At 60.9% G+C, this 26,285-nt stretch overlaps 6 protein-coding genes across 7 annotated transcripts in view; 1 reads left to right on the forward strand and 5 right to left on the reverse strand.

Moving 5' to 3' along the window:
* LOC121670098 (splicing factor 3A subunit 2-like) overlaps positions 1–2,527 on the forward strand; it is a 6,171-nt gene extending 3,644 nt beyond the window's left edge. The window contains exons 2-4 of the mRNA XM_042039865.1: positions 39–1,194; positions 1,296–1,385; positions 2,361–2,527. Of these exons, the coding sequence (XP_041895799.1) occupies positions 39–1,156 (1,118 nt within the window). The 3' untranslated portion in view covers positions 1,157–1,194; positions 1,296–1,385; positions 2,361–2,527. The remainder of the gene's footprint in view (positions 1–38; positions 1,195–1,295; positions 1,386–2,360) is intronic.
* On the reverse strand, positions 2,435–3,415 carry GPR119 (G protein-coupled receptor 119). Its single transcript, XM_042040189.1, has one exon. The coding sequence runs from the start codon at positions 3,413–3,415 to the stop codon at positions 2,435–2,437; it is 981 nt and encodes a 326-aa protein (XP_041896123.1).
* Positions 3,416–6,041: 2,626 nt separating this feature from the next.
* On the reverse strand, positions 6,042–13,449 carry SLC25A14 (solute carrier family 25 member 14). Of its 2 annotated transcripts, none has more exons than XM_042040065.1 (9): positions 13,317–13,449; positions 13,073–13,220; positions 12,214–12,308; positions 10,075–10,160; positions 9,143–9,238; positions 8,682–8,806; positions 7,485–7,620; positions 7,054–7,134; positions 6,042–6,485 (listed from the first exon to the last, which is right to left on the reverse strand). In XM_042040065.1, the coding sequence occupies exons 1-9, from the start codon at positions 13,378–13,380 to the stop codon at positions 6,444–6,446; spliced, it is 873 nt and encodes a 290-aa protein (XP_041895999.1). In that variant the 5' UTR covers positions 13,381–13,449; the 3' UTR covers positions 6,042–6,443. The 2 variants fall into 2 exon arrangements, with proteins under 2 accessions (XP_041895999.1, XP_041896000.1); XM_042040066.1 differs by having other exon boundaries at positions 13,147–13,220; positions 13,317–13,406.
* A 282-nt stretch (positions 13,450–13,731) lies between these two features.
* On the reverse strand, positions 13,732–16,122 carry RBMX2 (RNA binding motif protein X-linked 2; the record flags this gene model as incomplete). The annotated part of the gene is made up of 6 exons (XM_042039866.1): positions 13,732–14,617; positions 15,168–15,348; positions 15,449–15,578; positions 15,644–15,695; positions 15,776–15,891; positions 15,974–16,122. Coding segments are annotated over 6 exons (1,035 nt in total), but the record flags the coding sequence as incomplete, so codon positions are not given.
* Positions 16,123–16,400: 278 nt separating this feature from the next.
* Positions 16,401–20,020, reverse strand: RAB33A (RAB33A, member RAS oncogene family). Its single transcript, XM_042039984.1, has 2 exons — positions 19,464–20,020; positions 16,401–16,901 (listed from the first exon to the last, which is right to left on the reverse strand). Exons 1-2 carry the CDS (start codon positions 19,686–19,688, stop codon positions 16,443–16,445), a joined length of 684 nt encoding a protein of 227 aa, XP_041895918.1. The 5' UTR covers positions 19,689–20,020; the 3' UTR covers positions 16,401–16,442.
* Positions 20,021–22,001: 1,981 nt separating this feature from the next.
* On the reverse strand, positions 22,002–25,983 carry MARS2 (methionyl-tRNA synthetase 2, mitochondrial). The gene is made up of 2 exons (XM_042039983.1): positions 25,586–25,983; positions 22,002–23,237 (listed from the first exon to the last, which is right to left on the reverse strand). The coding sequence occupies exon 2, from the start codon at positions 23,208–23,210 to the stop codon at positions 22,035–22,037; it is 1,176 nt and encodes a 391-aa protein (XP_041895917.1). The 5' UTR covers positions 23,211–23,237; positions 25,586–25,983; the 3' UTR covers positions 22,002–22,034.
* Between the last annotated feature and the right edge of the window lie 302 nt (positions 25,984–26,285).

A 26,285-nucleotide genomic window follows, 5' to 3' on the forward strand; every position in this document is an offset into this window, starting at 1 on the left:
GCCGCCGCTGCCGCCCCGCCCCGCGCGCCCCCGCCGAGCGCGCCCATTGGCTGACCCGGGGCAAGGGGCGGGACGGGCGCTGCGCGCGCACCGGGACGGGGCCGTGAGGCGTCCGGCGGGGCGGGACCGGCCACACCCCACCGGGACCATCCCACCGGGACCGGGACCATCCCACCGGGACAGGCCACACCCCACCGGGACCAGGACCGGGACCATCCTACCGGGACCGGCCACACCCCACCGGGACCGGGACCACCCCACCGGGACAAGCCACACCCCACGGGGACCGGGACCATCCTACCGGGACCGGCCACACGCCACCGGGACCGGGACCATCCCACCGGGACAAGGGGCCATCCCACCGGGACCGGGACCATCCCACCGGGACCGGCCACACCCCACCGGGACAGGGATCATCCCACTAGGACCGGCCACACCCCACCGGGACAGGGATCATCCCACCGGGACAAGGGGCCATTCCGCCGGGGCCGGGACCATCCCACCGGGACAAGGGGTCATTCCACCGGGACCAGGACCATCCCACCGGGACCGGCCACACTCCACCGGGACCGGGACCATCCCACCGGGACCGGGAGCATCCCAGAAGGAACATCCCACCGGCAACACCTCACTGGGACAGGGCCGGCCCCGCAGCCGCGGGTCTGCTGCTGTCGCCCTCCTTTCCCCCGCCCCGGTTCTGTGCTCGCCCTCCTGCTGCAGCCCGGATGCCCCCGGTGCCGCCCCGAGCCCCCGGTACCGGAGCAGAGACCAGCCCAGCACAAAGGCGTTTATTCAGCAAGCGCCCTCCGTGTCTCCCTGTGGGGCAGGATGGCTCCGTGGCCGTGCCCCCACGGCCGCCCTGCGCACAGCCCGGTCCGGCCGCTCCCGCGGGCGCTGCTCGGTGCCGCGGTCACCGCGGGCTGGAGGCGGACGGCGGCAGGGCCTCTCTGGGGTGAGGGATGGGAGCAGGCATGGCCTGACGAGGAACGGCGAGGATGAGGATGATCGAAGCCACGGCCGGCAGAGCTCACCAAGAACAGGCAGCAAATCGCCAGTGCGGGGAGGTGACGGGCTGAGCCCAGAGCTGAGCCGGGCTGGATCCACACACAGCGGCCCACGGAGCCAGACTGCTCTGGGCAGCCTTCCCCCGGGCTGAGTCCGTCTGGCACGGCCAGGAAGAGTGTCTGCCGTGTGGTACGTGGTCCCAGGCCTTTCCCAGGCCGAGGGGGATGCCACAGAGGGGCTCTTGTTTTGGGGTCTTCTAAAGACACTTTCATTTTTGTCTCTTTCTGTAGGATCAGGAAGGCCTCAGCTCCATGGCGAGTTCTGGATGCGAGTGGATACAGCCCTGAGCCTTCATGTCTGCTAGTGGGGCAAGAACAGAGGTGGGAACAGCTGCTGTTTCATGCAGAGCATCCTCATTTTCAGGGGAGGGTACATTTTTAGTAAATGAACCTCTTCTAAGGGAAGTTTTCTTGCCGTGCAGATGAAACGAAATGATTTTATGAGAAGCAATTAAATACCAGCATAGCCTCTGGCAGGGGCAGCCATCTGGCCACTGGGGCAGAAGGGGGGGTCCCATGGGGTGAGTGGGTGTGCAGGGACCCTTCTAGTCCCAAATCCTGAGTGCGACACAGCAGCTCTCCTTCGTGGGGACCTCTGAGGCAGCCGATCCTCCCTCTCCCTGTTCAGCCAGTTACTCATTGACTCCCTTTACAGCCTGGGTAAACAGTGATGGCAGTGCCCAGGCTGCCCCCTGCCCTGGGGCTGCCCCCCCTGCCCTGGGTCACACCAGCCCCCACACAGGCAGGGCCACTGCTGAGCCCTCTGTGTTCCCCATGCCCAAACCCCTCACCTGTGCTTCATGTGGGCACAAAAGCCCAAAACAAACACAAAGTGCTGTGTAGGACTGAGAGGTGGGTTTGGGAAGGGAGTAGGAGCGCCTGTGGTCCAGGAGAGCTTGGGGATGTTCACACCCTCCCAGCCTCTGCTGCTGGGGCTGAGGGGTTGGAGCCCTCCCTGTGCCCACACCGGCCCCAGGCACGGGGGGTTTGCTGCCCATGGAGCCAGTGCTGCGGACAGAGGGGAGGGCAGGGGGTGCACACCTGGCAGGGGAAGCCGGGCAGGGATGGGCAAAGGGGCTTTGCCTGTGGAGTGAGTGGGAGAGCTTGGTCCAGGAGACACGAGGCTGCTTCAGAGGAGGCTCTCCAGGGACAACCTGCAACCTGGGGTGCCCGGGGCTGCGGCCAAGCCAGCTGTGCTGGGGGTTGTGGGGCAGTGGGCAGGCTGGAATCCGGCCGTGGTGGTGTCTGGGAATTAACATCCAGATTGGTCCCACCCGTCTGTGATCTCCTTCACAGCTGGCAGGCCCTGAGCTCGTGGTCACAATGCAGGAGGGGAGCTGGAAAGCCGAAGACAGCTGCTCCTTACCGAGTCAGTCCTGGAGCTCCAGGCAGGACACAGCGGGAACAGCCTTGGTGTCTCTGCCAGGGAAACAGCGGCCGTTGCCCAGGTGGAGCAGGACCCTCCTCTTCACACCTGCAGCCAGCTGGGAGAGCTGGAGCTGCACGTCCTTCTGCCAGTAGGAATAGAGCAGTGGGTTCAGGAGGGAGTTGCCCAGCCCCAGCAGCCAGAGGAAGTTCTCGATGACTTTGTAGGGGAAGCACTCGGGGCAGACCATCTGCACGATGCTGGCGATGAAGAAGGGCAGCCAGGAGAGCGTGAAGCACCCGATGAGCATGGCCACCGTGCGCATGGCCTTCATGTCACTGATGGCACGGGGCGGGGGACAGCCCCCCCCCAGCCCTGCCTGCTCCACCTCCTGGATGTGCTGCACGTGCACCGAGGCGATTTTCAGCATGTCACAGTAGAGGTAGAGGAAGAGGAAGAGCGCGGGGAAGAAGCCGAGGCAGAACATGGTGAGCAGGTAGGAAGGCTGGAAAACGTTGAAGAAGGAACACTTGCAATAGTTGGAGACCTTCTGGAAGCGCGGGATGAGGACTGGGAGGAAGCCGACGACGGCAGCAACCAGCCAGAGCCCCACCAAGCACACCCCAACCCGCAGGCCTGTCACCAGCTGGAAATAGTGGAAAGGCTTCCGGATGGCCAGGTGCCTGTCACACGCAACCAGGATCAGGGACAGGATGGAGGCAGCAGAGGAGGAAGTCACGAAAGCCATTCTCAGAACGCAAAAGTTCTGGGAAGGATAAAAGGGCTGGGAAAGCTCATCCATGGCCACGCCCATGACTGTGAAGCCAACCATGGCATCTGCCAAGGCAAGATTGAGGACAAAACAGAGCCCCTTGGAGCCACTCTTCTGGATGTGGCAGAGCAGGATGATGGCCACCAGCACGTTGGCAGCGATGATGAGCGAGGCCAGCCCGGCGAGGATGGCTCCCAGGGCCTGGCTGGCCATGGCTGTCTCCTGTGGGACACAGCACAGGGATGGTGCATCCCCAACGTGATTCTCAGGCATTGCTCACCTGGGGCCTCTCAGCAGGTGCAGCTTGGCAGCCAGAGCAGCAGGAGCCCGGGGATCAGCAGGAGCCTGGGGAGCAGTGGGAGCTTGGGTAGCTGCAGGAGCCTGGGGAGCTGCAGGAGCCTGGGGAGCAGTGGGAGCCCAGGGAGCTCTGCAGGAGCCAGGGGAGCAGTGGGAGCCCAGGGAGCTGCAGGAGCCTGGGGAGCAGGGGTGTCTCTCAGGGAAGCAGAGCTCTGCCAGCAGCCGCCCGCAGAAGGGACTGTGGGACTCGCAGCAGCCGCTGTGCCCACGGAGGTCCCTCCCCTCCAGCCACGTTTCCAGACAACCCTGGAGCAGGGGGTGAGCAGGGAGCACCTGGGCAGGAAGCTGCCACGGTGGCACATGGGGCGGTGGCCGTCCCCCCCAGGCAGCAGGGGCTGGAGCAGAGCAGTGCCTGCTCAGACACCAGGGCTGGGAATGGGGACAAGCACAGAGAGTTCCCAGTGTCCAGCACAGCTCGTGGGGCTCCTGGGGCTCACTGCCAGACCCGGGACAGTTTCTTCCTGCTGGGACCAAGGGAACAGCGCTGACACCTTGCTGGAGCAGCAGCTCTGAAGGCAACCTGGTTACAGTGGTGAAAAGCACTGACAAAGGGATGTGTGCTCAAATACAGATGGAGAAACATCTGCCAGCCTGAGAAACCAGCACTGACAGCTGGGAACCTGCAGTGCCCTGGGCAAGCACAACAGGGAGCCCAGGGCATCCTTGGGAAGGTGGAAACCAAGGAATTGCTGGAACCTGCAGGGCAAAAAACCCCCACAACCTGCAGAGGAGCCTCGGATCCAGGCAGAAGGCAGCCACGGCCCTCCAACAGCTGGTGTCCTCTGCCCACTCATGGATCCACGCAGAAGTAACTGGCTACTGCCCAAAAGAGCCTCTCTGTGTCCCAGAGCTCCCCCTGCACAGCCCTCAGACCCCCCGGAGCACCAGGCTGACTCCAGGCTCCATGACCCAGGTCATATCCACAGAGAGACTTTTTCCATTGACTGACCTCACTCCTGGGAGAGTTTAATGATCTTTGCCGTGATACTTCCGATGAAATCTATGTAAGTGCCACTAACAGTAAAAGGTAATGGTTCTATACACGCTCGCTCACTCTGCTAATCATGAGTGTATTTACCTGACTAGGAAGTAACTCTAACAAAGAAATTCACTAAAGCCTCTGCATCCTTGTGCTACAGAATCCCACAACATCCCTCACACCTCCCGGGGGGGTTGACCTCCGCAGGGTCTGACAGTGACAGCTCCAGCCCCTACACAGTGTCACAAGCCTCTTCTGCCTCGTGAGCTGGAAAAATCCCAGCTGCCAGGAAACGGGCAGGACTGAGCCTTCTCTGTCAAACAGTAACCTGGGGAGAGGCCGGGAGGGGGCACCCGGGGAGGGAAGGAGCAGCAGGCTCGGGAATGGTGGGCACTGGCTGCAGCTCTGGAGCCGGGAGGCCCCTTGGGAACACCCGGGCTCTACAATGCAAGTGGCCACAGGAAGGGTTCTGGTGACCTTACACACCCACCATTTCTGTTTGCCCAGGGAGACATTTGGGGAGCCTTTTCCCTGATGTTGGAGAGGGTCCAAACCCCCGGAACGAGATCAAGGACAAGGGAGAAGTGGCAGTACGGCAAGTACAGGCTGGAGCCAGTGCCTCCCCGTCCTGCTTTACTGCCATTTCTGGCTTTCATGGATCAGGACCACACGTATTTCTGCCTTAAACACCTGGGGAGGGCTGACTGGTTTCCATGGAGCCTCCTATGTCAGAGTTCCACACCCTGGACCTTCCTGTGGGTGCAGGGGAGCAGGTACAGACTGCTCAGGTGTGTTCCTGCACACTGCCTGGCACAGCCTGCCGAGCTGGACGCTGCAGAGAGCCCTGCTCAACGCAGGATTTCAGTCCAAGAGCTCAGTAGAGTCGCCCTCCCTACACCTGCAGCTTCCCCAGGCAGCTCTGACTTTGTAACATCAATTTCTTCCCACTTTTCCCAGCGGGATTTGGCTGAACATTCCTTGTGTGGCTTGCACAGAATCTCAGCTCACAGCAGGCTCAGCCTGGACACGCTGCTGTGTCACAAAGGGACCTTCATCCAAACCAAAGCCACCCCACAAAGAGGAAAGGGAGCAGGAACGTAAGAACTATTTGCTTCCATAGCCATGAACGTTAAAAAATAACCAAAAACAGAAGAGGGTGACCAAAATATCCTGCTCAGCACCAGAACCACCATTTTCAAGTGCTGAGCTGACCTTTAAAGCACAGTACCTGGCTTTGCAAATGATCTAAGCAAAAATAGTGTAAGTAATAATAATGTAAGCAGGGATTTAAGGGACTGAGGTTTGGCAAAACTGAGCTGGCAACAGGGTCATTTTTTGACACTAACAAACTTGGGTTTAGAAACATCACTACTGCAGTGAATCCTACAGATTGCTTTTATATAAATATATGGAGAATGAAGGTATCTGTAGTGTGGTGAAAACCAGCTTCTGTGCTGGGCAGACACCCCTGCAGTGAGGGAGCACAGACCCAAACCCAAGCCATCCGGTCAATAAATAATTTAATGAAGTTACAGTTCTGCAAGAAACATGACAATGGCACCTTCCCGGGCCCCAGCCTCACCCCGCGGGCACGGGAGGACACCCACACCTGCCAACCATGAGCCACAGCGCCCCAAGGGCCACTGGAATGCCCCAAGGGCCACTGGAACGCACAGATCTTCACAGAAGATATTCCTGCAGGCCCAGGCACGCGGACACCTTCGGGTGGGGAGCACGGCTCCGGGCTGCCCCCAGCAGCTCGTGCTGCAGGGACCATGCATTGGGGGAGAGCCCAGCCCACAGGTACCAAACACCACGACATGGGGATGGTGGGATGAAGAGGGAGGCGGCAGCACAGCTCAGCTGCCAGTCCCGAGGATGACTCTGGTGAGATGAAGGCAGCTCTCAGAAGGGGAGGCGCTTCAACTGCTCGTATGTGATAAAAAACTGAAGGGAACGTCAAGGAATTGGGACAGATGTGAGGCAGCTGCCTGGCAGGGTGGGCAGAGCATGCAGCTGGGCTGGACATCCCAGGGAGCTCCTTAAACCCACCCACGGAGCTCCGTGCCCAGGCAGCACAACCTGACCTGCCCAGGCAGGACAGAGCTGGGCACAGGTGCTGCCAGCAGCAGGGACACGGACCCAGAGCAAACCCAGCCCTGCCCAGACCACTGGGAGAGGGAGGTGGCTCCAAGCCCAGACTGGGAGCTCTTCACAGTCAATTCCCCACCAGTTTCAGCAGGCAGCATGGTCGGGGTCAGCACACAGCAGCACTGGCCGTGCACAGGGTCAGCACCTGCCTCAGCAGCGGAACATTCCCCACGATTCCCTCCCAAACAGGAGCCGACCCAGGAGCCTCCTGCAGCCCAGGCCAGGGAAGGTCTCAGCCAAGCCCCCAGAGGCTCTACAGGAACCATCAGAGGTGCCCAGTAGGGTCCCCAGTGCAGCCCATCGGGGTGTCAGCCCTGCCCTGCCCTTCCCAGCTGGGTTCTCCCCGTGTCCCAGGGAAGGATACGATGATGTTCCAGGGACCCAGACGAAGCCAGTTGGGCCAGAAGCCTTTGTAGAGTGCAAAGAAGCCCTCGCTCTTCCACGTCTGGGAGGAGAGACAAGTGGATGAGGAGACACATCAGGCCCACGCCCTGCCCACCCCCCCAGTGCCACGCGTGACACTCCAGCTGCTGCAGGGAGCAGACAGGCCCGTGCGAGTGTGTGAAGCACCACTTACAGCCTCTGAACCCAGCTAACTGCATCACGGCCTGAATTCTGTCCCAGGAGGCTGGGAGGATGCTCAGGCTGACAATGGCCTCAGGGAAGTGACTCTGGGCCCTCTCCTGTCTCACTGACGACAGGCTGTGTCACTGTAGGATCTCGCTGCTCCCATCAGCATGCTGCTGGTGCCTGGCCAGCCTCCCAGGACAGGGGTGTGCCCAGCTCTCCCCTCACCTTGACGAGGCCATCCAGAGTGCCCTTGTAGAGCTCCGAGCTGCCCACGATTGCCCGCTGGTTCATCATCCGCGTCCGCACCACGTCCACGGGGTTGGAAGCGATGGCCCCCGCCAGCCCGCACGTGAAGCTGGAACTGCACACACCAAATCAGGGCGGGGACAGCCCTGGACACGGCCACTCCTGCTCAGACAGGCACTAAATACCTTCCCCTGGATTTTATCAAAGGTATTTGGCAGTGAATGTGAGCTGCACTACCTGCTCCTACCTGGGAAAGGGGCAGCGGCAGACCTGGAGCCTGCAGAGCTCAGGGGAGGGAAATGCTCAGCTCAGCTAATCCAGACCCTCATCTGAGCCCACAGTGGTTCCTCAGGGCACTGGCAGCCCTGCAAGGGTCCCAGGTGCTGCCCAGGTGACACAGACCTGAAGGCATCCCCTGGGAGCGCACAGCCTTCCCACCAGAGCAAACACTTCTTTGGGAAGGAGGGAGGAAGAGCAAAGGCCCAGAAGGGATCACAGAGCTGCCAGTCTCCCTCTCCACGGAGGGTCCAGTGCTCCCCACCCTCACCCCAAAGCCAATGGAAGCACTGCAGCATCTGCAGCTGAGGAACGGGAACATGAGGTGGAAAAGGACTTTGGTGTTCTCTGCCAGCCCTGCCCAGAGCAGGCTGACTGCAACACCTGCTCTGGGTCCTGTCAGCTTCGTGTCTGTTCCTCTCTCAAGGCTCTTACAGCAGGGGCTGCAAGGTGACAGGGTCTGGCCAGGTGAGGACTAGGGACTGGAGCAGCTTTTGAGGGACTGTTACAGGTAGCCACACACAGGGATCTCCTGCCTGGTTCATACCAGGGCAACAGCATTTCTGTCATCAGCCAGCTGAAACCAAGCTGCCATTTCATGTCACCAAAGGATTTCTGCCAGGTCCTTCCCCGAGGAGGTCTCTCTGGGATGTGGGGATGGATTAGTGGTGGCCTTGGCAGTGCTGGGGGATTGGCTGGACTCGATGGTCTTTGAGGTCTTACCCAGCCTTAATGATCCCACACCTGCTGCTGACTCTGACCTGCTCCAGTTGACTGGGCAGGTCCTTTGGAAGCACCAACCCTGCTCCCTGCAGCTCCAGAGCACTCGCTCCATGGCCTCTCCCAATCCCACCAGGCTCCTCCGCTTCACACCCCCCCAAGCCTGCAGCAGGGACTCACACGAAGTGGGCAAAGATGGTGTCCCCCATGAGGCCTGACAGGATCAGATGCTTCTTGGTGATGTCGTAGACTGGCAGCTCCACCCCCACCACGATTGCAGCTCGCTGGGCCGTGGGGACAACACCCTGTGGAGAAGGGACACTGTCACCAACTGCAGCCACACCCCCCAGCTCCTGGGGCCTTCTCCTGACAATCCTCCCTGTACCCTCCCTGCAGGCACACCAACTGCATTAACTCCACACTGCTTCCCTCCTCGCAGCACACGGGAGCCAGGCTGTCACCCCCTCACCTTCTGCACCAATTTCAACACTGGGAGAGACTCTGCCCCACCAAAGCAGCAGTTTAAGGAGCCAGGAGGGGCTCCAGGTGCTCCCTGCTACAGAACAGCAGGAGAGCACCTGCTTCCTTGAGATTTCTGTTAGTTCTGACGCTGGTGGGGGATTCTGGGAGTTGGTGCTCACCCTCCAGAGGCCTCGGGTACCTTCCTGCTGGTAGATGTCGATGAAGCTGCCAATCATCCCGCCCTGGAACAAGCTGCCCTGAGCCTGCATTCGGATCTGAAAGGAAGGGGAGAGTCAGCAGGAGGACATCAACACCTGTCCTGACAGCAGCAACTGCCCAGAGGGCAGGGATGGCAGGGACAGCAGCTCCATGGAACTCCTGGGAGAACAGAGCAGCTCAGAACACACGCTGCTCTCCACATCCCTCCCCCTGCAAACCACATGGACAACACAACGCTGGCAGCAGGCATGGGGCAGGGACAGCAGCAGGGTGGGAGCACAGGGACATGAGGACAAGGCCTTCCCACCCTGAAAGCAGTCCCTGAAGGAGGATCTACACAGGGAGAAGAGTGGGGAAGTTCTCCAGGCTCTCTCTGCCCCAAGCAGGACTACCCTGAGCCCAGGGCCCCAGGCAGTCCCCACTGGGCTCTGCTCACTCCACATAACAGGCAGGCCCCTGGGGCAGTGCCAGCACAGTGACCAAGGGGACAGGAGCAGCTGGCTGCCACCCGCCCACCTGGCCCAGGTCAGACAACACAGCCTCCACCCCTCACCAGGACAAATGTCATGACCTTTGTTGCCCAGAGAAGCTGTGGCTGCCCCATCCCTGAAAGTGTTCCAGGCCAAGTTGGACAGGGTTTGGAGCAACCTGGTCTAGTGGGAGGTGCCCTTGCCCATGGTAGAAGGTGGAAGGAGATGGTTTTTCATGTCCCTTCCAACCCAAACCGTTCCAGGATTCTGTGACCTTTAAGAGCTGTTTTTAAACATCTGTTAATTACTCTGGGCTTTGGTCCCCATTCATTAAACAACCCCAAATGAGCAGGACTGGTGGCTCAGGGAGCACTGAGCTGCTCCTCCCACAGGTCCCACAGCCAGCCAGGAGCAGCCCTTACCTTCAGCACATCTGTGGGATTGGCCAGTGCAGAGGAGATGACCCCCGAGACCACCCCACAGATCACATTGATGAGCAACGTTTCATCTGCAACCAAGGAAAGAAGGTCAGACCCTAATGGGAAGGGGCACAGTAGGAGGGAACAAGGGCTGGGAAGAGCAGAGCAGCTCAGTTCTTAAATCACACGGTGAAGCTGAGGGAGCAGGGCCTGGGCAGGTGCCACAGCCCGTGACAGGTCTGTCCCCACACCTGCCAGGGACAGAAGGTGGCAGCTGAAACACTCAGCAATGCACTCTCAGAGGGTCTGACTGATGAGAACACTGGGACATGTGAAAATTGTAAACAATTATCTGAGATTTCAGTGTCCAGTGACACATTTCTCACAGCAGGGACAAGCCAGGACAGAGGCAGAGAGGGACAACCCAGCGTTTCCCCTGATACCAACTGGATTTGCCTACACACAGCCACCTGGAGCCAGCTGAGGATCAAGACCAGGCAGGGAGTTAGATGTGATTAGTGCCAGGGAATAGCCCGAGATTCGAGGCCCAGTATTAGGATGATGGTTACATTGGGAAAAGGCACAGGCCTGTGCTGGTACTGACCACGACACTTCCCAGAGGACACCAGGCTGCCCCAGGCCTGTAGGGAGACAAACATTCAGGCATGGAGCTCACAGCAGAAAAGGCTGAACAGCGAGGGGGATGTGGGGCCTGTACACAGACAGAACGAGGCAGGGACAGGCGTTATTGGAGCAGGACAGCAGCCCTGAAAGGACCTCTGGAGTCACAGAATCACAGAATCTACTGAGAAGGAAGGGTTCCACAAGGATCATCCAGTTCAACTCCTGTCCCTGCACATGCACCCCAACAATCTGTGCCTGAGAGCACTGTCCAAATGCTCCTGGAGCTCTGGCAGCCTTAAGGCCACAACCATTCCCTGGGGAGCCTGGGCAGTGCCACAGCACCCTCTGGGGAAAATAACCTTTTCCTGATACTGAACCTACACCTCCCCTGACACAGCTCCATACCACCAGTGTGCTGCATTTCGCCTGCCCATCCTGCTTTCCCAGGCTGGAATGGTGTTACAACATTCCCTCCTATCACACCAGGGATGAAAATCTCACCTGCAGATCTCGGTGCTCCCTCAGGGTGCACCCACCAGACTCGTGCTGCTCCACTCCCCAGGCAGGAGCTGCAGAGGGCACAGGTCAAGGGCACTGGTGGAACCTCACCTTTACAGTCAGGCCCAAAGCTACAGATCTGAACTGCACAATTCCCATCCAGAGATTGTCCAGAGAAGCTGTAGCTGCCCTTGGATCCCTGGAAGTGTTCCAGGCCAGGCTGGATGGGGCTTGGAGCAACCTGGGATAGTGGAAGGTGGTGGCACTGGGTGGGCTTTAAGGTCCCTTCCAACCCAAACCATTCTGGGAGTTGTTCTAAGTGCTGCATCCCAGCACAAGGACTCAAAGGCTCCAGAGAGAAGACAGCAGACACTCACTCCTGAAGCTTCCAATCCCTGTTACACATCTGCTGTACAGCTGGAAGGGGATGTCTCCCTGAGACGAATCAAAAAGAGATGAGCCTGAGGAACGACACCTTGGATTTTTGGTTCTGAGGTGCAAAGTCTCAACAGCACAAGAGGACAAAGCCCCAAGCCGTGCCAGGGGAGGTTCAGGTTGGACACCAGGAGAATTTCTTCATGGAAAGGGTGGAAGGGGCTGCCCAGGGAGGTTTGGAGTGCCCATCCCTGGAGGTGTCCAAGGAAGGACTGGAGGTGGCACTCAGAGCTCTGGGCTGGGGACAAGGTGGGCATCAGGCACAGCCTGGACTTGGTGATCTTGGAGGTCTTTTCCAACCTCAATGATTCTGTGATTCTCCTATGATTCCACGAAAGGAAGGAACCTGGCTGGAGGGAGGTATTTGGGCAGGGACCACAGGCAGTGCAGAGCACAGTGAGGTTCCCATCGGGATTGAAACCAATCCTTGCTCTCACTGGCAAACAAAACCACGGCGCCCAGTAATGGAGCTCCATTCCTGTGGGAATCTTGGGGTGGGAAGGACAGAGCAAGGAACGAGCAAAACAAACAGCCCAGAGTGTGGGGAGCTGGGAGGTGCCTGTGCAGCTGCTCCCCAGCACCGACCTTCCATGCGATCCACGAAGAGCCGCTTCAGGCTCTGGTAGATCCCGATCTTGATGGTGCCATAGGACGCCTGTCTCAGCAGTGCCGGGGCGATCCTGAGGGGGAACGGACCCTGAGCATCCCTGCGGGCCAGCACGGGCCACTCCCCACCGCCCGCAAACTGCCGGGGCCGGGCACGGCCCTGCGGCGGCTCCGAGAAACGCAGCCGTGCCCGGGATAACCCGGGACTGCCCCACGCAGCCCCAGTGCCAGGGGATGGCACCCATGCATCCCCGGCCTTGCTCCCCGCCTCGGGAAAACCGGGAATCTCCGCTCAGGGGTTCAAGGCCGAGAGGGATCCCAGGGGAGCGCAGCAGCGTGCGGGAAATGGGGGGGCCGGGATGGGCAGGGAGCGGGGGGATGCCGTGACAGAAGGTGGAAAAGGGGACCCGGGCTGGGGAGGGGGTGCCAGGACAGAAGCAGGGCCGGGGTGGGCGGAGGAGAACTCAGGATGGGTGGGGGAGACCCGGGGAAGGCAGGGGAAGATGCCGGGGTGTGGGGGAGGTCCCGGCGTGGGCAGGAGGAGGACCTGGGGTGGGCGGAGGGGGATGCCGGGATGGACGGGGAACCCGGGACGGGCTGATGGGGACGAACGGGACAGGCGGGAGCCCAGGACGGGCGGTGGGAGACCCTGAGCCAGAGGGGAAGGACACGGGGCCGGCAGCGGGGCGGCCCGGGTGGGTGGAAGGAGGTGCCGGGCCGCGGGGAGGAGCCGTGGCGGATGGGTGGGTGTCCCGGCACGGATGGATGGGGGTCCCGGGGGAACGTGGGAGCCGCTGCCGATGGGCCCCGGCCCCGACGGGCCCGGCCCGGTGCTCACCCCGAGTACAGGGCCCGGCCGCCCTCCTCGCGGCAGATGCGGAACAGCGCGTGGAACATGCCCCGGTACCGCACCTCGCGGAACCGCGCGTCGGTGCTCTGCCCCTGCACCTGCAGCCGCGTCTTGGTGAGGTCCACGGGGAACGTGCCTGCGGGGACAGCGGCGGCAGCGGCGTCAGCGCCCGCCGGTACGCGCACGGCTCCCGCCCGGCCCCGGCCCCGCCCGCCCGGCCCCTGCGCCTCACCGAACTCGGCCACGATGGAGGCGAGCCCGCCATACACGAAGGGTTTCCAGTTGAGCGCGGACATGGCATGGCGGGCGGACACCGCCGCGCGCGCCGCCGCCACCGGGCCGGGACCGGAACCGGAACCGCGACCGGAACAGGGCTCGGCCCCGCCGCGCCGCGCGCGCCCCCTGCCGGCCCCGGGACGGGGGAGCCCCGGAGCTGCCCCCCCACCCCACACCGGGCGTCCCCGGGAAGGACTCCCCCCTTGCGCCTGGAACGGGCACGGAGCCGGCCCGCAGGGCGTTCTCGTTGTAGGAACCGGATCCAGGTAAAGCCCCTCCCTTCTCCGCCCTGTGACTCCCCCACTCCAGCGTTCCCGGTTTTCCAGCCGAATAATCCCAAAAGCAGTGTAAGAAAAACAGATGCCACCTCCTCCCTGGTCCAGGGACAGGAATGCTGCTCCCGGGACCAGCTCCTCCCTAACAAGAATTTTTATTAAGAAAACTTTAAACAAATCCACGGTAAATCACCCCGACACACCGGTGCAGCCCTGCGGCTCCATCGTGGAATCCAGGAGATGCCAGGTGGGCACAGGGCCCAAACCCAGCCCACGAGGCCAGACAAGACACCCAGCAGCCTCTCCCCCCAGTGCAAGAGGGGGACATTGTCCCAGGGATTTAGGGAAGGGGAGCATCCTGCTGCTCCCAGCCTCCGCCTCTTGACACCCTCCCCGGTCGCAGGACAAACCCCTGTCCCAGCCGGCAGCACAGGCAGCGTGGAGAGCCCTGGCCCAGGCAGGATGAGAGGCAAAGGGAAGCTCCCAGGGGAAGGGTCCAGCCGTGTTATCCTGGGAGCTTGGAGCAGGTTTGGGCAAGCTCAGGGCCTCCCTCGCCCCAAACGCTCACCCAGAGCTCAGCAGCGGCTGGAATCTCTGCCAGAGCCCCGCTCCCTGTGCCTGGAATGGGGCTCCCGGGATCTGCCTCCCCTGGGGGACGCGTCTTGCCGACTGCTGTGCCCGTCCCCCCTCCTGCCAGCCTGTTCCCTCTTCTCCCGCTCTTCCCAGGAGCCGCTCTGGCCCCTCTGCTCGTGGCAGTTCTTGTCCCCCCTCCTGTCCGAGTGCCGCTGGCGCCGCCGCTGCTCCTCGTCCCGCTGCGTCCTGCTCCCGGCGCTCCTGTCAGCACTGCCGCCAGCACAGCGCTCGTACCCAGGGTCCTCCTTCTCCTTCTTGATCTTGATCCTGGGATGCAGCTCCTCCGCGCTCGCCCGCTTCCCAGCTTGCGGGCTCGACTTCGACCGTTCTGCTCTGCTCCGCTGCTTCTCTGGAATGAGGGGTCACACTTTGGGATGGACCAAATTCCAGGAGCACCTCGCTCCCCTGGGCTCTGCCTGCCACCATGGCACCATCCCAACTCCTCTTCCACTACGGATTCTCCCTCTCCACCCCTTTCCCAGCCTGCTTCCCCTTCAGGGAGATCCCTGTCCACTTCCAACCATGGCTTTTTCTCCTCCAGTTGCAGCCATCCCACTTCCCTCTTTAACACTTACATCATGTTCTTTCCAGCAAGGCGGGGCATTTCCACACCATTTGGAATGCCAAGAACCTCCCTTTCATTGCCCTTCCTCAGAAGTAGTGTGACCCACTCTGTGGAAGTTACCTCTCCAGACCCAAGGACTCTTTTCCCTCTTTGCTCTCCTTCTCCTCTCTCATTTTTTAGCATCTCCTCAGCACTCTGGAGCAACACCTTGTTCCCACCCTCGCTTTGTGCCCATTTTCCTTCCTCCAGCCTTCTCTCCACTCAGATTCAAGTCCCCAGACCCTACCATGGGCACTCCCCACGTGGGATCCAGCCTGCCAAGAACACTCCTCACCTTTCTGCTTTTTCACGGGCACATCCTCATCCTCTGACAGGGAGTCAGACGAGCTGTGAGGTGGCGTTTTGACCCCGCAGCCCTTGGCATGGAGGGCTCTGGTCACGTCATCCCAGTCCTCGGACTCCTTGGGGGGCCGGTAGTTGGCCACATGGTCCACGCGGATGGTCCGTCCCTTGATCTGCAGGGCCGGGCTGTCACGGGCAGCTCCCGGCTCCCGGGGCTGCTGCCCATGTGAGGCAGCACTCAGGGAGCCACGACAGCACCCGAGCTCCACTCACCTTGATCCCATTGAAGTTGTCCACAGCCAGGATGGTGCTTCTCTGGTCCTCATAGCACAGGAAGCAGAAGCCCTTGGACTTTCCGGTCTTCTTGTCCCGCACGAGGTTGATGTTGACGACCTCGCCGTACCTGTGACACACTGTGAGCACCCGCGGCAGCGCCCGCGGCGGCGGGGCCGGGGCTACGGCACTTACTGAGAGAACACGCAGATGACATCGCCCTCCGTCAGCTCGTAGTGCAGCCCGCCTGCGGGGAGAGGGGAAGGGAGGGAGCGAGGGAAAGGGTCAACAGCACCGGCCTCGCCGCGCCCCCAGCCCGCTCCGTACCCACAAAGATCCAAGCACTGTCCTTGTACTCCGCGTGCCACGACACCGCCTCCTGCACGCCTAGCTCCGCTTCCCGCGCGTTCAGCTCATTGATCAGCTTCACTTTGGTCAGGGGGCTGCGGGCGAGGCACCGTCAGCATCGGGACCGGCGGGACAGACCTGAGCCCGGCCTTCCCCCCACACAGCCCTCACACCTACTTCATGGCGGCGGCGAGGCGCACTGCGCCTGCGCGGCACCGCCCCGCCCCGAGCCGAGACGGACGTAGCCGACAGCAGCCGAGTGTCGACCGATTATAGCCGAGTTGGGCCGAGCGTGGCCGAGTCGGGCCGATTGTAACCGAGTCAGGTCAATAGCCATCGAGAGTGCCCAAGCACGGCCGGACAGGACCGATTGTATCCGAATCGAACCGACTGTAGCCGAGCGCTACACACCGAACCGGACCGAGCGTGGCCGAGCCGGGCCGATTACAGCCGAACTGGGCGATTGTAAGCGAGCTCTGCGGGCCGAACCGGACCGATTGTGGCCGAGCCGAGCCGAGCCGAGCCGAGCCGAGCCGAGCCGAGCCGAGCCGATTACGGCTGATTACGGCCGACCGGGCTGAGGCGCAAAGCAAGAGTCGGAGCGCAGGGGGCTCAGAGCCTTTATTGGGGTCCGGGCGGGTCCCGCTCAGCAGGGGCAGGAGCCTTTCCCGCTGGCCTCGTCCAGCCGCCGCGAATGCGGCTGGGGCTGCGCCGGCCAGCCCTCCGTGTCCCGGCAGGGCAGCGAGCGCTGCGCCTTCAGCCGGCACACCAGGCACATGAAAATGGCGTCCACGTTCTGGCTCTCCTGTGGGTCCTTGGCCGAGGTCTCAAACAAAAGCATGTTGTGAGCGTCGGCGAACTTGAGGGCCAGGCTGGATGGCACCTGGATCAGGTCTTTCAAGTCACACTTGTTCCCCACGAGCACCCTGGGGACGAGCGGGGGCACTGCGTGCCCGTTGCACTCCTCGATCCACGTCTTGAGGTTGGTGAAGGAGCTCATCTTGGTCACGTCGTACACGAAGACCACGGCGTGCACGTTGCGGTAGTAGTGCTCCACCATGCTCTTCCGAAACCTCTCCTGGCCTGCCGTGTCCCACACTTGCACCTGGGAAGTGAAGCAGACAAGGAAAGAGGCTACAGGAGTGCGGAGCATGGCCCTGGAAGGGCCATGGGAGGGGGCTACAGGAGGGCTTCCAGCTGTCCGGCTTTTAGAGAGTCCCAGCATGATTTGGACTGGAAGGACATTCAGTCCAACCCCCTGCCATGGGCAGGGACACCTTCCACTATCCCAGGCTGCTCCAAGCCCCATCCAGCCTGGCCTTGGACACTGCCGGGGACGGGGCAGCCACAGCTGCTCTGGGCAACCTGTGCCAGGGCCTCCCCACTCTCACAGGGAAGAATTTCTTCCCAATATCCAATCTAAACCTGCCCTCCTTCAGTTTAAGGCCATTGTCCTGTCCCTCCAGGCCCTTGTCCCAAGTCCCTCTCTGGCTCTCTTGGAGTCCTTTTAGGCCCTGGAAGGGGCTCTAAGGTCTCCCCCAAGCCTTTTCTTCCCCAGGTGAACAACCCCTGCTTTCCCAGCCTGTCTTCAGAGCAGAGGGGCTCCAGCCCTCAGAGCATCTTTGCAGCCTCCTCTGGACTCATTCCAACAAATCCGTGTCTATTTGTGCACAAAATCCTACGCCATGAACAAGAACCCTGACAATTTCACAGAGGAAAAATGAGGAGGGGGAGCTACCCTTTGTGTAGGAGCACCGCGGGAGGGCCAGGAGCTCTGTGAGGATGGGTGAGAAGCCAACAGAGCTCGTGGGGGAGGATTAAAGAACAGAACATCACAGGTGACATTGCAGGGGGTCTCTGCTATAGACCACCTGGCCAGGAAGAGCAAGCAGATGAAGTGCTCTGTGGACAGTGAGCAGCAGCCTTGTGTTTGCAGCCCCTGGTTCTCACAGAGAACTTCAGCCACTCCAACACCTCCTGGAAGGACAGCACAGCAGGGCACAGGCAATCCAGAACATTCCAGGACACCATCGATGACAACTGACCCAAGTGACAGAGATGCCAAGAGGCCTCTGGGCTGGATAAACAGACAGGGAGGTGGATTGGGAACTGGCTGAATGTCTGGGCCTAGACGGTGCTGGTCAGTGACGCCAGGTCTGGCTGAACACTGGTAACCAGCAGGGTACCCCCGCGGTCAGTGTGGGTTCTCCTGGTAATGTTTTGCAGCCTGGAAGTGGCAATTTCCAAATTAATCCATATTGCCCTGTACCCATGGAGACAGCACATGCCTCGGAGGCTTTCCAATTGAAAAACGCTGGCAAAGCAGAGCTGCTGCTCAGTCCTTTCAGAGCCAGTCTCTCCCAGGCAGAGCAAGAGAGGGAGGGTCCCTCTCCCACCTCTCACCTCCTCTCTTGGATACATATCCCAGGAAAAGGCCGGTTTGCTGCACTGCCTCCCACTCCTGCCCACTGGAGCTCAAATAATATCCAAAGGTAGAAAACCTGGCAACATTTTCCAGATAGTGGCAGCAAACAGGCTCCATGCCAGCCTGCACCACAGCTCACACCGGCACGGCTCCGTGGGGCTGGACAGAGCTGGGGAGGGCAGGGAGAATGAGCACCTCTAAAGAAGAGAGGGAAAAACATTCATGGACAGCCTAGAAGCACAACTAAAGCTCTCACCCACCGACACAAGCTCCGGTTTCATTGAGAGTTCAACTTTGGATCAGCCATCTGTCAGTACAGTGGCCATGTTTGTTCTTCCAGCACCAGCCTCGGAGGCTGCGGGTGCTGATCCCCCACAGCCGGGCAGGCCAAGCTCCACCAAAACTCTGCTCCCGGCTGGTTTCCTACCAGTGGCAGATTTGCTCTGACACACCAGCCAGAGCTCTCCAGGTCTGAGCTGATCATTCTTTACAGGTGTCACACCAGCCTTCATAAGCAAATTCATCCTGCCCCAGTCCTGCTGCAACCGCAGCTCCCGGTGCAGCTGGGAGCAGGTTCCAGCAGCGCTGTCAAAGCAGCCGAGCCTGCTGCTGCTGGCCTGTGTGAGCTCTCGGCCTTCCAGCGTGGCTGCTGCCAGCCCACCGCCCTCTGCCCCCCCAGACCCCCTGGCTGTGGCACAGAGTTCTGTCCCCCATCCCTCCGCAGCTCTACCCCTCCACTGGTCCAGTGTCTGGAGCTGGAGCCACCCCAATGCTTCGAGGATCCAGCTGTGCCCATCAGAAGGGTGGCGGTGACTCACCCGGAGCCATCGCTTCTGGTCGCTGCAGCCTCAAGCCAACCCCAGAAATAGTGACAAGGCAGCAGGGACTGGTCCAGGGGCATCTCTGCAACACAGGGACGAGAATTCTTCCCTGGCCCTGTTCCCTCCCTCCAACTGGGATGAAAGGAAAAGCCCCCAGGAGGGCTTTGGCAAGAGGCAGCCCTGGAGCAGGGCAGGGATGAGGAGCGGCTGCCATCGCTGCTGGGGCTGCTGCCGGCCAGCTCGGGGCCGGTGCGGGGCCCAGAGGGGACAGAGCAGGGCTCACCGAGGATGGAGCGGGGCCCGGTGTGGAACCCACAGAGGGCGGAGCGAGGCCCACCAGGGCCGGTGTGGGACCCACCGGGGGCTGAGCAGGGCCCTCTGGGGCCGGTGTCACCCAGCCCGGAGCCGGTGCGGGGCCCACCTTGATGCGCTCCCCCTCGATCTCCACCGTCTTCTCGCGGAAGTCCACGCCGATGGTGGCCTCGGTCTTGCCGGGGAAGGTGCCTCCGCAGAAGCGGAAGGTCAGGCACGTCTTGCCCACGTTGGAGTCTCCGATCACGATGATTTTGAAGATGCGGGTCTGCACGTAGGGCTCCAGCGCGGGGTCGGGGCCCGGCGGTCGCCCCCCGCCGCCGCCCGCCGCCATCCCTCCCGCACCGCTGCCGCCTCACGGGCTCATAGGGGAGCGTCGCCCCGCGGACCGGCACCGGCACAGCCCCGGATAGCGGCACCGGCACCGCTTGTCTCCGCCCCACGCCCCAGCTACGGCACAGCTCGTCCCCGCCCCGCGTACCGGCACCGGCACAACACGGCTCCACCCCACGCACCGGCACCGGCACAGCCCCGCGCAGCGGCACCGGCACAGCCCCGCCCCACACACCGGCTACGGCACCGTACGGTCCCTCCCCGCGGACCGGCACCGGCACAGCCCCGCGCACCGGGACCGGCACGACACGGTTCCGCCCCACGCACCGGCTACGGCCCGGCCCGGCCCCGCCCCGCGTAGCGGCACCGGCACCGCGCGGCTCCGCCCTGCGCTCCCCGCTCTGGCAGCGGCACCGACCCCGACCCGGCTCAGAGCTCCGGCCCCGGGCCAGCCCTGAGCCAAGCCGCAGACCGGGCACCGAGTGCCTTCAGCCCGGGCCGGCGCGGGCATCCCCAGCGGAGCGGCGGCGACCGGCAGGGCTGCGGGCAGCGGGCCTGGCCCCTCCCGGGAGGGAGCAAGAGACAGAGCGCACAGCGAGGCGGGACCGGACACCGGGGGACACCAACATCCGCACGTTCCCAGTGCCAAGAGGTGTCAGCGGGATCAAAACCAGCGGGATCACAACCAGCGGTGCCAGAATGACCCTCTCCATGTCCAGCTGGGCAGCCACAGCCCCCGTGTGCCAGCATGAGAGACCGGGAAGGGGCTGTGTCCGTCCTGTCCCCAAGGAACAGGGCAGTGGGGAGCCAGCACCCACGGCACGAGGGCACGGGGGCTGCAGCAGGAAGGACGCACACAAGGATTGCAGGAGGGGGGGGAGCAGGTGGCAATCTGCAGGAGGAGAGGAGAGCCATGGCAGGAGGGGATGAGGGGACTGGCCTGGCCTGGGACAGCATCAGGCTGTGGCACAGCAACGGTGCCATGGGGACCGATGGGAACATGGGGCAGAGCCCCAGCGGCTGCATTGCTCCTGCTCACACAGCCCAGGCAATCCCAGAAGAACTCATAGCCCGCCAAAATGGGCCTCTGAAAGATGACTCCTGCAGTGCCAGCGCTGATAGGACCTGGAGGAGCTGGAGGCTGGGAAGGATTTATCAGAGACCCCCAGTGGCCACCACCACCTCAGAGGGTCAGTGCTCAGCTGCTTCCAGCAGCATGGACATGAAACAGGGTGCACTAAGCCTTGCAGCAGGTGAAAAAGCCTCAGGAAGCCGAGTCTGATGAAACACATCCCCCCATTCCCATTCTGGTCACGTCTGCAGGTCTGCAGCGCTGAATGAGACCCACTGTCTAACCATGGCATCGTCCTGCCCCCAGAATAAAGAGCAGCCACACAGCATTGTCCCCATTGAGGCTCACTCAGACTTGTTTTGGCCCACAAAGGGAGCTCAGATGAGAGACCCAATAGATCCATGGGCATCACAGCCCCACAGAACCATTTCTGACCATCCCCAGCTACTTCTGACCTGGCCAAAAACCTGTGGATCAGAAGTGAGATGAGGACATTGACTGCAGAGCAACCGCTCATCCATCTCCCTGTGCAAGGAGACAACACCAAGGAGGCCCAGGACCAACCCTGTCCTCAAGGCTTGCTTGCTCCTCCTGGATGTCAGCCTCAATGTCCACCCAAGAAAGGGTTCCTGGTGTGAGCAAGGTGGGAGCTGCTGTCTCTCCGGAAAGGATGGCTGAGCAGTCAGTCTGCCACACCCATGGTTACAATGGCCTCAGCAGAGCACCTGACAGCTCCTCACACCAGACAAGGCCAAGGAAGGAAGTGTTCCAAGCCAGGTTGGATGAGGCTTGGAGCAAGCTGCTCTAGTGGAAGGTGTCCCTGCCTATGGCAGGGGGCGGAACAAGATGGGCTTTACATTCCTTTCAATCCAAACCAGACAGGAATTCATTCTATGGTTCAGTGAGAGACACAGGCAAGGGGATTGTAGTGGAGCCCCAGGACTGTGCAGGAAATTTCCTGTTTTAAGGTGATAAATATTTGCCTCAGTTGCTTTTTACATAAAATACATCAGGGCATAAAAGCAGCAGTGTTCAAACCCGAGGCTGTGCCCTTCAGTTCAGTCACTGACTCGGCTACTCAGATGTTCCGAGGGTGCTACCTGAGCTTCCCAAGCCCTCAGCCCCACTCACACCCCCACCTGCCCAGGCACGTGTGATCCTGACAGTGCAGCCCTGCCCAGACCGGCCTCCCACCCCTCCACACCACCACCACGAATGGGAGGAAAGTGCTTTTAACAGAGACAATGTTTTCCAGGAATTCCTGGAGGTTTTTATTCACAGAAGCTGTTTGTCAGGGACTCGAGCTTCTTGCTTTCTCTTCTTCATAGTTTCCAGCTTGCCCAGCCTGTGGAACAAGATGCCGGTGTCAGGTCCAAGCTGCCTCCCCTCAAAGGGACACGGCTTTCCATCATAGCGTGCCAGGAACGTCAGCCCGGAGAGACCCCTCTCTGCTGGCCCAACAGCCAGCCGGGACAGCAGCTTGTCTGCCACGTGTGGGACCACGGGCTGCAGGAGCGTCCCGTACACGCGCAGGCACTCCAGCGTCACGTGGAGGATGGTGTCCAGCCAGAGCTGCTCCGCACCATCCCTTCGGTCAAGTTTCCAAGGCCTGTGTCTCTGGAAGAAGCCGTTGGTCTGCCTCACACACTGGGCAATGCATTCCAAAGCCTTGTAGATCTGGAAGCCTTCGAAATAACTGTCTACCTGCGCAGGCAGCGAGGCCACTGCTGCCACGAGCTCGTAGTCCTCAGCAGATGCCCTGCCTGTGCGTTCTGCCTCCCTGGAATTCGGGACCTTTGGGAAACAGGGCTCTGAGAAGCGCGGGTAGGTGTTGCTGGGGTTAATGCTGGGGGCTGTGGAGCGATTCAGCAGCCCCCCGAGTGCATCTGCCAGCTCCGAATTCACCAACTTCACCACCTTCTTCTCGTAATAGTCACAATCCCGCTCCGGGACGCCCTGCCGCAGCAGGAAGTACCGGAACCCGTCCACGCCGTACTGCCCCACGCACACAGTGGGGTCCACCACGTTGCCCAGGCTCTTGGACATCTTCTGGCCCCGCACAGTCCAGTGGGAGTGCACCAGGATGCGCTCGGGGGGCTCCAGCCCTGTCGCCAGCAGCAGCGCCGGCCAGTACAGCGCGTGGAACTTGAGGATGTCCTTGCCCACAACGTGGTGCACGGCCGGCCACCACGCGCCGTGGCTCTCGGGGTACCCCACCACGCTCAGGTAGTTCACCAGGGCATCCACCCAGACGTAGATGGTCTGTGTGGGGTCATTGGGGACGGGGATGCCCCACTGCAGCCGGCTTCGCTCGCGGGACACCGACAAGTCTGGCAAGTCCTCGTCCAGCCAGCGGAGCACGCACTGGTAGAAAGGGTCAGGAAAAATGGCACGTGGGTTGTCCCGGAGCCAGTTCTGCAAGGGATCCCGGAACGCTGAGAGCCTGAACATGTAATTCTCTTCCTTGGTCCAGTGCACCTGGGACAGCAGGGGAGGAAAGGATTATGGCCCCAAGAACAGGCTGACAATTTGCACACACTGTTCTCAGCACGGAGTTTGTCGCACACTGCCCATGTCTGGGTGTCCTCCCATGCCATGGGAAGCTCTCAGCATCTTTCCAGGACTAGTAGGAACCTTCTTACCCAAGACACTGCCTCCTTGAGATCCCCAGGAACACACCTGAGGCCTCAGGCACCTGGGATGGTTCAGCATCCTGCTTCTAAAAACACTTGTAACCCTGGGAAGGAACACCCTTACACCTGCCAGGTTGATGTGACATCAGAAAGGAGTTAGGGAGATGAGAATACACCTTCTTAACAACATAGTTCTGCAATAATAGTGGAACATCACAAAAAGACAAAATGACATTGTAAATCCTGCCCTACTGCCACTCCTGGTGCCTGCCTTTGTTTTCCTGGGGCTGTACTCCTCTTTTTCCTCAGTTTATGCTTTAATGCCTCTGTCACTAACTTTGTTTGCTTACAGCACTGACAGCACTTCTCCCCCACAGTTAAATCCATTAAATGACACATTTAGCTAAACCAGTGAAAACTTGGTGGGTGGATGTGGTACGAGTGAGCTGTGTAAGGCACTCAGGGATCCGTGGCTGGGTCAGCAATCTTGCGGTGTACAAGGAAGACCTGAAGAACATCATTCAAAGACATCTTCACCTCCAGGCTCCACCAGATGCCAGAACCCACTCACTCACCAGAAGTCTGGCATGTGCAAACTCCCCCTTTTCCTTCACAAAACTCCCAAGGAAGGAACTGCCCAACCGCCTCTTTCAGGCTGGAGATGAACCTTCCCATCCCTTCCCACCACACTGCAAGAGCTTCTCTGCTCCATGCACACTCCTGTTTCCTTGGACTGTTCAACAGGCAAGGCCAGGAACTGTCCTCATGGTAGCTTGACTTTGAAGTCTGCTGATTGTTTTAGGTCTGAAGAACGATTACTTCGCTTGGAAACTTATCTTTTCCCCAATTATCTTAGGTGCTTTCTCAAGAGTTACTATTTGCCAATAAAGCCCTTTCTGTGTGGACCAACACTCCCACATCCCAGCCTCATACAAACACCACAGGAGCATGACCTGTGCTGAGCTCTGAGCAGGATTATCTGTAGCTGCTGGATTAAATCATGTAACTCCACACTTTGTAGAAAGCAGTGGTAGAGAGACTCTTGGGCAGGTACCACACTCCTGGGCGCACCCATTTAGGCTGACCCCAGGCAGGTGATGTTACAGTGCTTTAGGCAGGACCAAAACCCATTTAAGAGATGGGTAAGTGTCCAGAGCCCAAACTGAACTGTCTCACAAAACAGGTTTGAAACTCTGAACCCCCAAGGAACGCCTCAGCTACTATATACCCATGTATATAGTATATACCTCCTGTATATATATATATATATACCTCCTGTCCAGCTAACTTCTCTCATCACCCCTGCAGAATACCATTCCCAGGCCAGCAGCCTGTGGAGCAGCAGAGGCTGAATCCTTCCTATGGCACATAGCTACAATGTGCCCCTGCCAGGTGGGGTCTGGGAGCTCTCCCTGGGATCCCCATTCACCACTGTAACACAGAGAATCACAGAATCCCAGAATGGTTTGGGTTGGGAGGGACCTCAAAGCCCATCTTGTTCCACTTGTACCCCGCTGCCACGGGCAGAAACACCTTCCACTACCCCAGGGTGCTCCAAGCCCCGTCCAACCTGGCCTTGGACGCTTCCAGGGATGGGACAGCCACAGCTTCTCCGGGCACCCTGTGCCAGGGCCTCTCCACCTGCACACGGAAGAATTTCTGCCCAATATCCTACATAACCCTGTCACTCTGAATCCATTCCCCCTTGTTCTGTCACTCTAGGCCCTTGTAAATAGCATCTCTTCATCTTCCTCATTGGCTTCCTTTAGGTAAGGGAGGGTAATTAGGTCATCCCAAAGCTTCTCTTCTCCAGGCTGAACAATCCCAATTCTTTTAGCCTTTCCTCAGGGCAGAGCTGCTCCATTCCTCTGATCGTCTTGGCGGCCTTCTCCAGACTCGCTCCAACAGCTCCAGGTCCTTCCTGTGCCGGGACCCCAGGGCTGGAGGCAGCTCTGCAGGTGGGGTCTCACCTGAGTGCGGCAGAGGAGCTGAACCCCCCCATTCCTGCTGCCCTCGCTGGAGAATCAGCCCAGCACCCAGGGGGTTTCTGGACTGACAGGTGACACTCTATTGAAATACAGGTGAGCCTCAGCCAACAAAAATTAACAAAAGGCTACGGGAAGCATTAAACACCCCAAATTTGGCCAGAGCAGAGTGGCAGGTGAGGGGGCAGCGCTCCTGCAGCGCCCTTACCTCGTGGCCGGTCTCCACGGACACCTTGCAGGGGCGGCCCTGGGCGTCCGTGCGCTCGGCCAGCTGGCTCTCGGGCAGGAAGCTCTCCTCGGGCGTGCAGTACCAGCCCTCGTAGGAGCCCTTGTAGAGCACCCCGCCATCGCGGAGGGCCCCCCAGAAGTGCTGCACGGCTCGCTGGTGCCGGGGCTCGCTGGTGCGGGTGAAGTCGGTGTAAGCGACGCCGGCCTGGGTCAGGGCCTGGCGGAAGAGCCCCGAGACCCGCTCGCAGAGCTCCGCGGGCGACGTCCCCGCCGCGGCCGCGGCCTGCTGGATCTTCAGCCCGTGCTCGTCGGTCCCTGAAACGGAGAGAGCCCGCGGGGCTGTGGGGAGAGGCCGGGGGGACACAGGGGCCCGGGGACACGGGGAGGGGAGTCAGCCCCGGCAGAAGGGGTCAGCCCCGGGGAGGGGGCTCGGAGCGGGGGCTTCGCTGACCCGTGCAGAGCCGGGCCGGGCCGGCGGCGCGCAGGCGGCGGTGGCGGAGCAGCGCGTCGGCCAGCAGCGCCGAGTACAGGTGCCCGATGTGCGGCGGCCCGTTCGCGTAGAAGATGGGGGTGGAGAGCAGCAGGCGGCGGCCGGGCCCGGTGGCGGTGGCGGTGGCGCGGCGGAGCGGGCGCGGGAGGCGGCGGGGCGGCCGCCACATGGCGGCGGCGGCGGCACCATC

The sequence above is a fragment of the Corvus kubaryi genome, unplaced genomic scaffold (genome assembly GCF_017639235.1).
Source record: "Corvus kubaryi isolate FWS band 111438036 unplaced genomic scaffold, C.kubaryi_AGA036_p1.0 37395, whole genome shotgun sequence".
NCBI classification, from domain to species: domain Eukaryota; kingdom Metazoa; phylum Chordata; class Aves; order Passeriformes; family Corvidae; genus Corvus; species Corvus kubaryi.